This window comes from Porites lutea, chromosome 12 (assembly GCF_958299795.1).
Source record: "Porites lutea chromosome 12, jaPorLute2.1, whole genome shotgun sequence".
In the NCBI taxonomy this organism is placed as follows: domain Eukaryota; kingdom Metazoa; phylum Cnidaria; class Anthozoa; order Scleractinia; family Poritidae; genus Porites; species Porites lutea.
In genome coordinates this window covers 3901532-3918783 of record NC_133212.1, presented here as the reverse complement: position 1 = coordinate 3918783, position 17252 = coordinate 3901532, and the positions used below count along the sequence as shown (strand labels likewise).

Below are 17252 nucleotides of genomic sequence, written 5' to 3'. Positions count from 1 at the left end.
AAGATTTTCTTACCAAAGGTCACGCATTGATCTGTTCCGCTTGCATGCAGCAAAGACCCCAGCAAATCCTATGAAGCAGAAATTTGCAGTTGTCGTTTAAAATAAAAAACAAAGTTTTTGAGTTAATAGCAGCTATCATACACTTAAATCAACATTACGTTATTGCTAACATGAAATGGAATAATAAAATGAATTTAAGAAGCGAACAATGAATCCGACAACAGTTTCACCACAAAGTGGAAACGAAACTTGCTTCAATTTGTTGATTAATACAGCTGATAAATTTCATATAAAAGAGCTGGACTGGAAAGCAAAGACTATGTATCTTCTTTTCCAAGCAGTCAGTGTAAAACGCAGACTGCTGACTGCAGACTGCAGACTGCGGACCAGGGGTAAAATGCAGACTGAGTGTAAAATGCAGACTGCAGACTAAGAGTAAAACGCAGGCTGGGATAAAATGCAGAATAAAGACTGTAGACTTTTTTAAACATTTGTGCTCCTTCTTCTTCAAATCGGTGAAATAGCTAGCCGGTATCAGTTACACACTTCGCTTCCTAGTCGAAGTGAATTGCACATTCGCCAGAAGTTTCAATGAACATCCAAACAGCTTAAGTCTGCGTACCTTGATTTGCAATACTTTCATAGAAGGTCATCCAAATTTCCTGCAGAACATCTTTTCTTTGTTGTTGGAATGACTTACTCCCGTTTTTATCGCCATAGTTCCTGTACAGTATTTTGGGTCAGCAGCTTTCATTTAAGCATAAACATCGTGGTGTTGTACCAGTTCACGGTCCCTGGTCACGTATATCGAAAACTTCGCATCAAAAGTTGAAGCGTGAAGTCTCTCGGATGCATACCTGCCAACTCTCCCGGTTTTCCCGGGAGTCTCCAAGTTTTTCATCAAATCTCCCGATCTCCCGGTTAGAGCACCAAATCTCCCGGATAAAATGGACTTTTGGGCATTTCTGTGCTTTAGTTTGAAATTTAGTCCATTTTTTCACAAAATTCGAACTTTTTTTATTCATTGTATAGTTTCTGGGACATTTTTGCACATGTTTAGTCAATGACAAAGATTAATTTGTCATTACAATGATGAAAGCCCATTTTGATCCCATGTACGTCATGTAAGACGTCATATAATGTCCTAAGGCAATTTGTTGGCGCGGGGGCGGGGGGTGGGTGAGTGGGGGTGTTGGTGCTGTTGGCATTCGGGGGTGGGGGGTGGGGGTGTAGTGCAAAATAGAGAGTCTCCAGATTTTAGATCTCCGGAGGTTGGCAGGTATGCGGATGGAAAAAAGGTTCAAGATTGCGATTATGTTTTCGGGTCGTCGACGACGTTCCAGAGAAGAAAGGAATGGATTTGTGAAAGCAGATGTCATCAAGTAAGTGTTCGTTTACATGTATTTGCGGGATTTTTTTGCCCTTAAACCCTTCCACGACTACAGTTTATGCTCGGTCTGCATTTTACCCCAGCCTGCGTTTTACTCTTAGTCTGCAGTCTGCATTTTACACACAGTCTGCATTTTACCCCTGGTCCGCAGTCTGCAGTCCGCAGTTACACTGACCATTTTCCAAGTGGCTAGCCCTGTGTGGTTGAACGGTCATCTTTATATATCACAAAAAATGTGCTTGATTCATCACATTCCTGAATCTAAATTAAGGCATCGCGTTTCATGAGGAAAATATCCATCAGAAGCAAGAAATTAAACGAGTTGGAACTTTTGCGACAAATTGAAGGGTTTACTAATTTCCTTCACCACCTCGATTGGCTCTTGTAAAGTCGCTTTTCGTTTCGTTATAACAGATAGCTAACAGAACAGCCTAAATCCACAGAGGCCTTTTAAAAACAGGGCGGATCCGGTGCTAAAATCACTGATCTTCATTTCAATTTTGGCAAAATTGTATTGTTTGTGCAAGTAGAATATTCCATATGTACATTGTTTCTTTAGTACGCGTTTTCAATAAACTGGACAATTTTGCTTCATTCTAAAACAAAACGAAAGATTCGCTCACCTTTGTTCGCTTCCTGTCAATTGCAGCCCAAATGAATGCAACTGAATAAAAGCTTGATGTTTCCAAACTTGAAGAAAGGTCTTGACGCCAAACCTTATGTTTCACTATAATCAATGCTGTGAACGCGTAGAGCGAACGAATAGTACTTTCCGGGCAAGTAATTTGCAAGTAATCCTCCTCACAAGAGAAAGTGAAAGTGCTTTAGATGGGAAACGATTGTACTTTGAAACTGAAACGTATAGAATTACCATAAGTTAACGACGCACGAGCAATCCACGCAGGCCAAAAACTCACGACATAAAGACATCAGGTCACGCGATCATTAACAGCCAGACAAATCAACCTTATAATGTTAAAGGAATTTTGTTACCCTTCAAGCAGAGGCTCTTCAATCTTCATAGACAAGTAGACTTATCTAGGAAGATCGATACGAAGCCCCTTTGTTCCCAGGGTTGTAGGCGCTGTAAGTTTCCAGGGTAATACTGAGGGGAGGAGGGGGTACTCCTAGGAATTCACAGGAATGGGGATGTGCCGCCCGGTTCTTCAAATCCTGACCCGATTTCAGACCAAAAAATGTAATAATCCACACCCGTTTTCAGACTTATCATTACTTAGATTAGAGCGCAGACACAATAATTATTCAAATATATTTAGAATTCGCACATTTCTCTTTCTTTCTTACTCGAGTATGAGTACTTCAAACTTGGAGATATCTATGACGAAAGTTAACCTGGAAAAATGTGATTTCGTGCTTCTTGGCGACCTAAATGCAAATATGCTGCCATTTTCAAGAAAGAAAGAAAAACAAGAGCTTAAAAAATTTGCAACTTCACACGATCTTACGCAACTCATTACTGAGGCCACCCGAGTGACGGAAACCTGTCAATCCTTGCTTGACGTGATTTTAGTGAACAATGATCACCGCATCAATGACTCCGGTGTTGTTCCTGTTTCGCTGAGTGATCACTACCTCGTCTATTGTGTTTTAAAAGCAGGTGTAATTAAGGCACCACCGAAGACAATTGAATACCGCTCTTATAAAAACTTTGATGCGAACACCTTCCTAGCGGACTTGAATAACGTCCCATGGCACATCATTGAAAACGAGGAAGACATCGACGACGCCGTGTTTATTTGGAATCACTTGTTTTCTGAAATAGCTGACCTGCATGCGCCCGTGAAAAGGCGAAGAATACGAGGTGTTCCGCTCCCGTGGTTGAATGATACAATCAGTGAGGTGATGAAGGATCGTGATTTTCACCATCGTAAAGCCGTGAAAACCAATTCTGCTTTTCACTGGGCTCGCTATAGAAAGTTAAGAAATAGGGTCAATCGTGAAGTCAAGGCAGCAAAATCCAAGTATTATTGTGACTTGATTTTAGAGGCTAAAGGGGATTCAGGAAAGATCTGGAAGGCGGTGAATGAGGTGTCTTCGCGCAAGACTAAATCCTCGAGCCCACAATGTATCGTAGTTGATGGTGTTGAACACACCACCCCAGCCTCTATTGCATCCGTGCTCAACTGTTATTTCTCATCCATTGGCAGAAGTCTTGCAAATAAAATATCAGCTGCTGCTATGTTCCCAGTCAGATCGGCCACGATGCTACAGTCTTTCTCGCTTGACGAAGTTGATGAGAAAACAGTACTCAAGCATCTGCTTTCTCTAAAGACAAATAAAGCTATTGGCTTGGACAACATCAGTGCGAGACTTTTAAAGTATGGCGCGCGTGCTATTTGTCCCTCGATCACCAAGTTACTGAATCTCTCTATTCGCACTGGCAATTTTCCTGAAATATGGAAATGCTCGAAAGTGGCTGCACTTTTCAAAACTGGAGATAGGAGAGATGCGTCAAATTATCGCCCAATTTCTATTCTGCCAACAATGAGTAAAATTCTGGAAAAAGTCGTCCATTCCCAATTCTATGACTTTCTGAATTCAAATAATCTCCTTTCAAGCAAACAATTTGGCTTCCGTCCCAAACTGTCTACAACATCGGCTCTCACCAGTTTTGCAGATGAGGTCCTATTGCATATGGAGAGTGGAGAACTGTGCGGTGCAGTGTTCCTAGATCTGACCAAGGCATTCGATACCGTTGACCATACGATCTTGCTATCTAAATTGTCGGCTATCAATGTCTCGCCCAGCACTCTACAGTGGTTCAAGTCTTACCTGAATCATCGTAAACAGCGGACTGCCTGTAGCGATGCTGTGTCTGACCCTCTCCCGATGACCTTTGGGGTACCACAGGGGAGCATTCTAGGTCCGCTTCTCTTCTTGGTTTATATTAATGACCTTCCGCTGGTTATAAAGAATTGCGAAGTGACTTTGTATGCTGATGACACGGTCCTGTACTACTTTGCTAAAGAGCCACACCTGTTAGAAGAGGCACTAAATGATGATCTCTTGAAAGTTGCCCAGTGGTTACATGGAAATAAGTTAACTTTAAATCTTACTAAGACGAAATCCATGATTATAGGCAGTAATAGGAAACTTGTTGGTATTTCCTCTTTCACGTTATCTATTTTTGACACTGATATAAATTCTGTAAGTAGTTTTTAAATATTTGGGAGTTATGTTGTCTTCAACTTTCACATGGTCCGACCATATTGAGTATATTTCATGTAAGGTTAATAAAAACCTTGGTCTTCTACGTAGGATTAAGTATTATTTACCTTATGATGCCCGGTTACTTTTTTATAATAGCTTAGTGCTACCTATTTTTGATTATGCTGATTTAGTCTGGGGTGACAAGGACAATGTCTCACTTATGAAGGAATTGCAAATTCTCCAAAACAAAGCAGCTAAGTTGATATTAGATAGATCACCTCACTCCTCATCCACCGATGCATTGATTGTCTTGAGATGGCTGAATCTTGAAGAACGTAGGAAATGTCATCGATGTATATATGCATACAAGTGTATTAATGGCCAACTTAATCATTCTTTGGACATTGTAAGAAAGAGTGATATACATTCCTACAATACGCGCAATAACGATACTATCAAGCTCCCCAAAATTAAATATAATTGGGGAAAACAACGTTCGCGGTACCACTGTTTCAAAGACTTTAATGAATTAGAGAGAACTGTAAGAAACTCAGCAAGTTTTCCAATTTTTAAGAAGTGTCTTTTTTCTGCTTTTTATAATTGAGTACTTGTAGTGTGTATGTTTTAATTATTTCTGTAACTGGATTTTAGCTTGAATTTTTTTTTTTTTTTTTTTTTTTTTTTTTTTTTTCATATATATCGATTTTAGCTTAACCTTTTTATATTTTAATTGTATTATATAATATACATCTCGTAATTAGGACCTCTATGTAAACCACTCTTGTGATGGAGCATCCTATTAAAAGATTGTTATTATTATTACTCATTTGGAATTGAAAGGATAAAAATGTTCATACACTCCTGTAGTTCCCCCGAAAACCATACCCGATTCCAGACCAAAATGGGCAAAGTGTATATCCGTTTACAAACCAAAACGGCGCAAAAACCCTACCTGATGGGGCGGCACATACCTATATGGCTCATATAAGGCAGTACCCCCCCCCCCCACCCCCGGCCCAAAATATGTAAGCTGGATGCACGAATTGCCGGTTTTCACTGTCACGCCATCAAAAATGAGAATCAAAAGCACAACGTCACGCAATATAGAATTGCCTCCGAAAAAGCTTTGCGCTGGACGAAAGAAACAGAAAAGCAAAGTTAAGTAAAAAGTTGTTAAAAAATCAAGTTACTAATAGTACGCTCGGGAACGGGATTGTCACGCAGAGAGCAAAACCTTGAAAACGAATACTACTAGTTCTCTACAAAATTATATAAAATAAAATAAATAAAACTATGGAAAAATGAGTTTATTTTTTTAATTCATTTACCAAATCACGGCGTAGAACAGTCAATAAACTTACAAGAAGCTGCAGTTTTTGGTTTGTGTAAAACAAACTTTACTACCACACAAACATTTTATATAAAGAGAACTAAAATCTGCTAGATTTCAGGCTAATTATACCTTTACCGTTTCGAGCGCAAAAGAAATCTCTAAGACAATTAAAGTAGAACAAAATTTCCGGCAATGGCGAATGAGATCAGCTTAGTGGAAAGAGCCAAATTTGTGAAGAACTTCAAAGGAAAGGTGCATGGAAAATTTATCTTAAGATCAACCAGATTGTGCGGTCGTTTGGGAACACAACTAACTTCGGTAGAGCGTTTGACTGCAGAGCGGGAGGTCGCGGGTTCGATTCCCTGGGCCGGACCATTACTTAGGGTCTTAAAATGACTGAGAAATGAAGGTACTTCAAGCAAGCGGCTGGATCTTCGCGTGGCTCGGATGACCACGTAAAATGACGGTCCCGTCTCTATGAGACGTAAAAATAGTGTCCCCAATTAGCACTTTCGTGCTAAATACATTGACACTCAAATAAAAAGTGCATTATTTTTTTTTATCTAAAAATGAAACTAAAACTGTAAAAGTGCCACTTGCTGTTGCACTAATTACCCTCCGCAAGTGAGCTAGCGCTCTTGCTGGAACATAATTAACCCTAGCCTGAGTTTCATCCGATTACTTCGATTCGTTATTACTCTCGAAGTAATCGGATGAAATTCAGGCTAAATTAACCCGTAAAGATGTTGAATTGAGTTGAAAATCGTCCACTTCTTTGACGTTGATCATTTCCATAAACCAAAATACAGAGTTTGATTTAAATCATCTATAACAGAAAAGGGACAACAGCTTTCCTTCCTTTCGGATAATCTTCAAATTCTTTGCGATAGTTCCGGTGTTTGCCTATGGCCCATACTGCCATCTGGTAGAATCCAAACAAGGTGAATAAAACCGCTGGAAAAGGAATAAAGAAACCGTCATGTTAAACAGATATGCTTAGAACGATTTTCGTATGACCTTGAAAAATGGTTTCGGTAAGTGTCCGTTATTTGTTTTATCAGCCAATGGATGAAAAGATCAAAACATGGACTCTTCGTTTTCCCGCCAAAGAAAACCCTAATATAGAGAAGGCATTGTTCGATTGGCCAATCGTGTTGCAGTATGACGTCAAAGGGAAGTATCGATTGACTTCTAGAAAGTTCTCGGGCACCCGAGCATTCGCTAACCAACCAAAACCCACGCGCGTTTGTATCCGTTCGATAAACCAATCAAATCGCTGTATTTCAGTTCGTTTGTTTTTTCTGTTTTGTTCGCACGTTTTGAAAATCATTTCAAGGTCATACGAAAATCGCTCTAGCACTTTTTAATTGTTTCATTATGACGAAAAAGTAAACTTCATTTTTCCCACGAAGTGCTAAAGAGCTCTCAAGAACTCCACTGTCCCCTCTAGATTTGAATTTAGAAGTGTTATAGGTTGGCCTTTTGGATCGATGGATAAAATTTTGAAGTGTGACCATTCAAATGAAAGCTACAGAGTAGTAATTTCCTGTAGTGCTGTTTATTATGCTAAACAACTAATTGTTCTTAACTTTTGACTCTATGGACAAAATACTATAGTGTGACCATTCAAATGAAAGTTACTGAGCAGTACTTTCCTGTAGTGCTGTTTATTACGTTGTACAAGGTGGTTCTAACTTTTGAGTCTGTGGTTGAAATCCTAGAGTCCCTGAACATGAAGTTGAATGTTAATGAGCACTACTTTCCTGTGGTACTATTAATCACGCTGTACAAGGTGGTCTGTGGATAAAATTCTTAAGTGTGACTATTCGCATGAAAACTACTTATTATGCTGTACAAGGTTATACCTGTTAATGTCTGCGTCATCACAGAAAATGCTATCCAAGAACCGGCCTGAAGAAAAAAAAAAAAGAAAATCACATCCTAACTTACATTTCTCATTTAGCAGAAGTAAGGAGGAAGAACAACTATGGTGTAGCAATAAGCCTTAAACCTTCTTCTAAAAGGAAAAACACTGTGCGTGTATTGGACAGTTTTGGTAGAATAACGGCTGTGGAGCAGACTAGTAGAATAATGGATGGGTGGGTTTTCTTTTCGGTTAAACTCTGTGTTTACTTACACACTCTAAGGATCTGTTGGGCAAAATTACCTGACTCAGAAAGTGGGTGGAGCGGGGGGGGGGGGGGGGGGTGGGGGTGGGGAGAACTGACAGAAAGAATAAAGGATAAAGCAAGTCACTCTAGTCTTCTATGTTTTTTGCATGTAACCAATAGTCAAAAGTGGCGAATCCAGACCTTAAGATAAGGGGGGGAGGGGGCGCCAGGCCCTTAGATAAGGGAGGGTGGCCTCAAAAAACTTTTATTCAGCCCTTTGGTCCTCAGTTTGGTCTAAAAATGAGGGGAGGGGGGGGGGGGTGGGGGGCCGGGTCCCTCCCCAGGATCCACCACTGAGACTTCAAGTAAAATTATTCAGGGAGAAAAATGTTTTCAGTCAAACTCACCTCATAGGTGTAGTTAGGGCAGGATACAAATCTAAACAACTGTGTCAGGGGATGGGATGTAGGATAGGGTATCTTCCTTTCTTTTGTACCTGCAGATGGAATTGAATTGATGAACAACTAGTATGGTGTGTGGCCGAGCGGTTAAAAAATATATAGATATGGAGGGGGTGTCTGTAAAACGCGGACCGGATACCTGCGGATGGCGGATGCGGATGGGAAAATGCGGATAGAAAAATGCGGATGGTAAAAAAAATGCGGATAACAAAAAATGTAAGAAGAAGAAAAACGAGAAATGCGGATAACAAAAAAAACAACAAACAAACAAACAATTAAGGAAAGACATCTTTCTTTCAAGTCGCTGTCACATGGTTGGACCCTTCACTTCCATACAGAACGTGATGCCAGTAGCTGGCACAGTTTTGTACCCTGTAATTCCTTTCATTAATGTCACAGAAATAAGAACGCTCCGTTCCTCCTCCTTAAATGCACGCATACTTGGTACACTTCTCCTTTGAGTGTTTAGCTTAAGGCTTGCAGGCAAGGTAAACAGCTCAAAAAATCGGCTAGCAAAGGTTTGCTTATTTTGCGTTGGCCCCGTTTAATATTCTTTTCTTTACCCCGTAAGGAGCCAGAGGTCCCTGCAATCACGGGTCAGAATGCAGAATATTACCAGACCAGCATCCTAAAGCGGTGTAATTCACGAACAGCCTGTCTTCACTTTCGGGAGTGATCGCTATTTTTTTGAACATTACTTTATTTGGAATTTCATGATTATCACGCTAAGAGGGGGAGGCATAGTACTTGCAAAACAAACGACAAACAATTTTTAAATAAAATCATTCTGATCTGGAGTTCTGATTTCTTTGCTCTCACTGGATATAGTGCACTCAACTTACAGAAAGAATATTCTCAGGCCAATCAAACCAAGACTTATTTGTTTGAGCGGCTCAAGACAGAAAAAAGGCCGAACGTCAAAACGTAACTTTCAGATTTGGCAGACGCCAATCAACTCCGCCTATCATGTGGATTTATTTTCTACAAGTTCTACCCTTTGGGAATTTATAAGTGCACGAATAATGAGTTCGAATTTTTAAAATTGCAAAATACACTGCAGATTGAAAAGAAAAAACAGCCTTCTTGATCAATCGCAAAAGTTATTTCCCGAAATGGTGTAAAAAAAAAAACACCTAATCTGCAAAATTAAACTCCCGCAAAAAAGTGTCACTTGGAAACGCATTAATGAAGGCTACTTTCTGTTTCATTTGTTTTTATTTCTAATTTTTCTGCTAGCAAAATAGTTTCCAAAACATATCCTCAGTGAGTTTTTAGAACGCCTATATCGAGCAACTTAAAACTCGTTTTTAAAAGCGTGAAGGGCAGAATTCGGAATCGAAAATAATTTATATAATATTCGAATTATTTGGCCCGCTCCCGTCTATCTGCGAAACAGCAACCAAACATACTTTTCTACATGGAAAGATGTTTAATTATTACAAATCAGAAAAACAAACAAGCTGCTTCTTAAGAAGACTTTATAATTTTTTTAGCTATGTCTACACTAGATCAGCATTTTTTATATGTTCATGGACGCTTTTCGTAAAACTGTGAAAATGGAACGAAGGCTTGAAAATGAATTTCTGTAGAAAAACCCTTATTAAACAAGACCGATTCACAACGACCGAGAGGAAATTGTGTGACAGAAGACCACTAGTGTAACAGTAGCTTAGGGAAAGTTCATTTAATATGACAAGGGGGGGGGATGAAGATATTGAGGGGGGGCTCCGAAAATTTTTAGACACCCGAAGGGGGGCCTCTGAAAAAATTGTTGCGCTAGGAGGGGGGGCTCCGAAAATTTCTATACTTCAAAACCAACACATGACATCATCATACAGATCGTATGGTTTTCAACTCAACAATTTAATGACCTGTGCAACTCAGCTATATCACGTGGTTTACAGATATAACAAATGTAGTCTCGGTAATTATTACACTCTTGTTCATCCCAAAAATGCTTTAGAAAATTGTATCACAACTGTATCTCAAGTTTGTCATAGTATAAACCATTGAAGACAATAACGGTAAATATATTTAATACAGTCTAGCGATCTTTTTTCAGGGGAGCAAAGGAATTGAAGGAGGGGGGGGGGGGGGGGCTCTGAAATTTTTTCGACTACCAAGGAGGGGGCTCCTAAAAAATTGAACCGCTAGCGAGGGGGGCTGCTAAAATTTCAAGCTTCGAGTTTCAATATCTTCATCCCCCCCCTTGTCATATTAAATGAACTTTCCCTTAGTTTTTAATCTCAAAAACGGGCTTCTGCAGGTGTCTGCAGTTCACAATCACTCTCTGAACTGTCTGCTATGGCAGAGTCGACCAGAGTCAGAGCGAAAGTTGATTTGTATTATGAACCCTTTTGAAGACCAGGCTCCTTTGTCAGGAAACATGGCGATTTAGCGGAGGCGAGCGTGAAATAGGCGAAGCAAAGCACGCCGATTTTTTGGCGTAGTTCACCCATTTTTTTGGTTTAGTTTGTTTTCTCTAATTTTCTTTTAATTTAAGGAAATTTAGTTCTTTTTTGTTGTTGTTGTCCGAACAACGTTCAATAAATCAATAAACTTTATTTACCCTCGAATTTACAGTGTATCACACTCAAGTGTTAATATCTTCGAGCTTCGAGTTATACACGTGTTTTGTTAAGAAATGATTTAGTGACACAACTATATATAGAGCGGTTTTCACTTGACTGTCGAAAGGGATTGGTTTTGGTTTTGGTCTTGGTTTTACTACGCCCTTTGGTTGGCTAGTGTATTTACTTTGGTTTTGGTTTTACGACAGTCAAGTGAAAACCGCTCTATCCCAATTTTTTTTTATGTTTTGTTTTTGTTATTGTTCACAATTTTTTCTATGCTCATTTTCCCATCCGCATCCGCCATCCACAGGCATCCACTCCTCGTTTTGCGGACACCTCCTTTGCTAGCCAATTTTTTGAGCTGTTTACCTTGCCTGCAAGCCTTATATTTAAAGCTAAACACTCAAAGGAGAAGTGTACCAAGTATGTGTGCATTTAAGGAGGAGGAACGGAGCGTCCTTATTTCTGTGACATTAATAAAAGGAATTACAGGGTACAAAACTGTGCTAGCTATTGGCATCACGTTCTGTATGTAAGTGAAGGGTCCAACCATGTGGCAGCGACTTGAAAGAACGATTTCTTTCCTTTGTTTGTTTGTTTATTTATTTATTTATTTTTTTTTTTGCCAGCCGCATTGTTTTCCATCCGCATTTTGCTATCCGCATTTTCCCATCCGCATCCGCCATCCGTAGATATCCGGTCCGCGTTTTACAGACACCCGATATGGAGGTCTGGGATTCAAGCCTCACCCGTTGTGTTGCTTCCTTTAATAGACAAGGAACTTTACTCCACTGTAGCTCTCTTCACTCAGGTGTATAAAGGGGAACTGCCGGCTTTCAGCTGGCGGGGGGAGGGGGGTAACCCTGCGATAAACTAGCATCTAGTCCAGAGGGGAGTAGCAATCCTAATACTCCTAGGCATGCTTCATGCTATGGAAACCAGGATAAGCTCCAGCCATTGGAGCCTTTAACTCGTGTGCACCTTAACCTTTTTACCCCTAGTGTATTGTAATCTTTTGAGATACACTTGTAGATCTGTAAATTGTTTCATCCACATTATATTTTTTTAAAAAATGCTTTATCATCTTATTACGATTTCAGTATTGCTTTTTCCCTTTACTGGGGTCAACCTTCTCCGGACCTTGTGTCTGTTAGTCTTATTGAACATTTTTTTGGTATTTTTTGTAAGCTTAATGCCGTCTCTTACAAAAATTAATAACTAATCAATAAATCAATAAATCAATAAAAAGCTTAAAATGTTAACTCGTGTGGATAATTTGCATCATTTTGTCTCTATGTCAAAAACTGGTTACCATAACAACAGAGCAAGTGTGGCTTACCTGGAGGCCTCAAATCCCACAAAGCACAGTGGATGGCAAAGTTGCCATACTCGTTAAACTGAAAAAAAAAAATAAAACAGTCAAACAAAGGGATTATAAATCATTTATCATGATAATCTTATCCAGTGATATCCAATATTCAGATTATTTTCAGACGCAGGTTAATTTCTATTGGTTTTAAAGGAGTTTCTATCCACATAATTTTTGAAAATGCATTCAACCTATTATTTTCACTTACCAAGAACAGAGCCAAGCTTGTACACACCTGGGCATCACCAAACACTAAATAAATTACAAGAAAAATGTTTGAGTTAAAAGTAAAAAAAAAAATGTTCAAATAATTGCAAATGCAGTTTGACGATGCCTCAGTCACAAAAAGACTTATTAATAATCAAAATCAATGGTTTGTAGATTTAAAAAGAGTCATAACAGTAATATTATTCCAACAACAATCAATGTAATGACCTGGTCACATATATGCAAATCCAGTTTTTCATCCTTATTCTTGCCTAAATGTTTATGTAAAAGCAGAGCATGACAAAAAAATAGGGCATAATTATACAAAAAAAGACAGTTTTGACATGCATTCAAGTAACAAGTATGGGGTCATCTTTCCTTTGTTATCAGTTTGCAAATCTACAGCATAATAATGTTGCAGGTCAAAAATGAGTGAGAAAATTAGGTTTTTTCTCACGAGCATAAAATTGGCAACAAATGAAACGCGGCATTTCAACCATGCCCAAATTGCTTAATTTAAATGTCAACCTACATACTTGGTGGTGTATACAATGGATGATTGACAAAATAACCAACAAGAACACTGTAACCTCTGTAAAAAAAAAAAAACATGGACAAAGATAAAACCCTTTTAGGTACAACAGACATTGTATTTGTCTTTATGGGTTGACATTCAGGTTGCCTTTAATTTTATTGGATACAGTCAACTCTCTCATAAGCGACCACCCTTGTTGCATGACAAAGTGGTTGCTTACGGGAGATGGTCATCTTCGGGAAAACTCAAGAAAATAATCTCAAGCTGAACTGATTAATGTAATTACATAGAGAACTGCTAATAATGTTTAACTTGAATAGTGCTTGGAACTGATGAAACTTCATTATGACATCCACTTTGTTACCTACAGATCGTATTACACACATCTTTTTTATAAGTCAGCTGCTATAATCTGTCACCTTACTTGGTCAGCACTATTCAAAAATGGACTTTTGTGACATTCAAGCAACGATTTTGTTACAATCACGTGATCATGCCCGGTGGTCGCTTACCAGAAACAGAAAACAAAAGAATATGTCAAATTTCTGGCCCAAAAAGTGGTCACGGTCGTGTAAGAAATTTATGTAGTGGTCGCTTACGAGAGAGTTTTTGAAACGGTTTTTGACTGAGAAACAAAATGGTTATTTGCAAAGTGGCCGCTTACGGGAGGTGGTTGCTTACGAGAGGTGGTCGCTATGAGAGAGTTGACTGTAGTTGTTACTTATTGGAGTTTGCTTTTATTGGGACAATCATGAAATCTTGATCACCACTTTTAAGGAGTTCTAATTAATAGTCTTGAAAATTTTAACCAATAATTAATGAAAATCAAAGAGACAGGAAAAAATGACAGCACTAAATTATCAGCACCATCAACAAATTGAATTTTTTCTTCTCTCTTGACTTAATGGGACTACAATTTTGACTTTAAAAGCTTTTTAGCAAGTAGATAAATAATAATATTATAAAATAATTATCTTACCCATAATAAGCACAGTTCTTTAGAATCCAAGCAGAAATGAAAAGAAAAAGAAAACTGCATCAAATCCACACTGTACAAAACAAGTTCATGAATGGAATAGATGTAGATACACTATGTTGAACAAAGATACCACCAGGTTACATATATACCGGTAGGTTACATACATTTTGCACTCTTTTTCTGTTTTTTTTTTCTTTTTCACTTGGAGCAGTAATAAAAAACTATTCTTAAAAACTGTGACTATTGCTAAAGCTAACAAACCAGTAAAAGTACAACGTACACACTCCAGAACATAAAGTTTGGAGAACACACTACAAGCATTCAAGCTAACCAGTTCCTGCAAAACATAGCATGCACGATACAATGTACCTTGAAAAGGTTGGACAAAGGCATTGTTGCATGGGAGAATCGATGAACAAATAAAGTCTCCAACAATCGGTTTGCAAAATGCCCTGCCCAACAAGCTGCCGCAATACTGAAACAAAAAATGGTTAAGATGTACACAATGTACTGGAAATGATGACTGTTCTACATGTACAACATGAAGGTATGCTATAACTAGCCTGCGCAGCAGGCGTCAAAAGGGGTAGGGGATAGGGAGGAAGGGAAAAAAGAAGGGGATTGGAGAGAGAGGGTAAGGGACGCCTGCTATAAAGAACCTCCTTTTGTTCACTGCTGCAGATGCTGGCATCCGCAAATTCCTGATTGGCTGAGCCGTGATGAGTAACTTATTGGCGTGTATCCTGGCATGTATTAGTGAAGGACAAATATGATGAAGGCATCAAGGAAATGTGTTCTACTGGCATAAGCTTTGGCAGATCAAAACTACTCCAATCATGTAGCAATTTAACGTTAAAACCCGACAAATATGATGAAGGCATCAAGGAAATGTGTTCTACTGGCATAAGCTTTGGCAGATCAAAACTACTCCAATCATGTCGCAATTTAACGTTAAAACCCGAACTGGAACCAACTGTAATAGCTTGTTTAGCAGGCAGAGATGCTCAGGAGGTTTTGTATACTGGATTTGTCCAAACACTGAGCGGCGATTCAAAGCGATTGCGATTCTTGCCAGACATCTGCAATGCCGATATTCACAAGACTACCTTTTCTACAAAAACATAAACCATCTTGAATGAACTTCTAAATGGTTTGTAACGAGAGGGCTGAAGCTTTGGTAAAAACTATTCGTTGAGCTTTTCACAATTGTAATTCTCCTTTAACTATTTGCGTCTCAGGCTACTGGTGACTGTTCTGTTCTTTGTGACCATTCTGTTTGATGAGGTTAGACCAAAGGTCTTGTGTATTCACACGCAACTGATCATTGTTTGTCATAAAAGGTGAGCATTAGAAAAAAGAGAGAGACTGCTTGTAGTCTATATGTTTGCAATGTTTTCTTTGGGGCAAGAACAGTAAAGATGTTTTATTTCGCTTGATTATGATATCATTTGAAAAAAACATCTCAACTTGACAATTTCTGGTAAACAGAGTAATTAAGTTTGGACGATGCTGAGAAGCACCCAACTTGTGATTGGTCATGTATTGAAGTTGTCGTTATCAGATTACTTCATAAAATGGTGGGTGGAATACAAAAACACCAGATCTTATAGCAGGCGCTCCCTTACCCTTTCCCGTCGTTTGTGTTTTTCTCCCTCCCCCCTCCCCCTCCCCTTTTTGCGCCTGCCACGCAGGCTAGCTATAATAAACGCATAGGGCAGTATGTATCAGGTAATTTACTTAAGGAATGTACAATATATTCCAACACTTGACAGAGTCGCTCTAACGGTGAGAAGCCAGTTACTGCAGACCTGTGACAGTTCTCCTCCCCCAAATGAAACATAGACCACACCAATGGGATCTATGTCCCCTACTCTTTCCAAAAAGCAGTGTGGGACGTTTTTTTGCATTCTAATAACTAAGGGAGAATAAAGGAGACTTGGCCAATGGCTTTAAACATCAAGCTGCATGGTAGATCATCTGAACTAAGGCAGGATCTCACAATAATATTAAATTTTATAGATCACAGTCATCATAGTCTTGCCAGTTTTTCAAAAATATTCCGATTGGTGGTCTGGACAGGGTTTTAGCCTACCACCTCCCACTTGGCGGAACCGGTACTCATGCATTCAACTAAGCTAACCATGCAGCAGCGTAACATCCCACAATACCCAATGGAGTTTGTAAAACCAGCCATAAATCTACAAAAACGAGTTTAAACCATGTAAACTTACTGCACAACAGGAGCATAAGGTTTGCTTGCTGCTGCTGCACCATAGACAATAGAAGGATGTGGGTACAGGAGCACGTAAAAAATGAGGGGACTAGCATACTCAGTCAGAAATACCTATAAATTATACAAAAGAAGGTAATGATGAGTACTATACCGTTCGCTCTTCAATTAACCCACAAGTATAACCTCAAGAAACTCTGAGAGTCCAAGGTCATGCTTGACACTTTGTCACTTGCATGTCACAATCAATGCGCAAGCAAGCACTCAGGGGAGGGAAGGGGAGGGGCTTTGGTGGTGAAAAAAAGGGAAAAAAGCCAATGAAGGCAGGTTTGTTTTGCAGAAATAATTTTAGGACTCACTGTACGGACACTTGGTAGTTGGTCAACACCTGGCCCCGGTTTCAAAAGGTGGACAACAGTATCCAGTGGGTACATGTAAAATAATCTCTTTCTATTGGCTTCCCCTGTTACTTACAGCTGTATCCACTGGATAGTACTACCCAGCCTCTGAAAAACTGGGGGCCTGGTCAATCAAATTATAGGGTCCACTTTAAAGGTTTCACTTAATCCATTATAGTGTAAAACTGCATAGCCTAATCTCTGGTTATATGTGGCACCAGTAAGATGGGTATAAAATTATTATTGGTAAAACCTGTTCTCCGAACCCAGAGCAGACAGTTGAATAGGTTAAGTACTGGTTAAACTAACAATGGATCTTACCTACAACAACCATTCTTTGTACAAATTATTCAACATTTATGCAGGCATACATGTATAAAAAAAATTACCCTTGATTTACACAAAAAAGATGAGACCTTAGTGTAGCATTCATGTAACCATTGTACATAATTTCCACATAAATAATTATAACAAAAAGTTTTTACCATTTTCCAG

At 39.1% G+C, this 17252-nt stretch overlaps 1 protein-coding gene across 1 annotated transcript in view; it reads right to left on the bottom strand.

Moving 5' to 3' along the window:
* Positions 1 to 5868: 5868 nt before the first annotated feature.
* LOC140921922 (probable very-long-chain enoyl-CoA reductase art-1) overlaps positions 5869 to 17252 on the bottom strand; it is a 13025-nt gene continuing 1641 nt past the window's right edge. The window contains exons 2-11 of the mRNA XM_073371920.1: positions 17243 to 17252; positions 16361 to 16473; positions 14499 to 14604; positions 14130 to 14146; positions 13152 to 13207; positions 12617 to 12660; positions 12379 to 12436; positions 8413 to 8501; positions 7760 to 7805; positions 5869 to 6848 (exon numbers count right to left, since the gene is read on the bottom strand). The exon at positions 17243 to 17252 is cut by the window's right edge and continues 13 nt beyond it. Coding sequence (XP_073228021.1) covers positions 6721 to 6848; positions 7760 to 7805; positions 8413 to 8501; positions 12379 to 12436; positions 12617 to 12660; positions 13152 to 13207; positions 14130 to 14146; positions 14499 to 14604; positions 16361 to 16473; positions 17243 to 17245 — 660 coding nt within the window. The 5' untranslated portion in view covers positions 17246 to 17252 and the 3' untranslated portion in view covers positions 5869 to 6720. The remainder of the gene's footprint in view (positions 6849 to 7759; positions 7806 to 8412; positions 8502 to 12378; positions 12437 to 12616; positions 12661 to 13151; positions 13208 to 14129; positions 14147 to 14498; positions 14605 to 16360; positions 16474 to 17242) is intronic.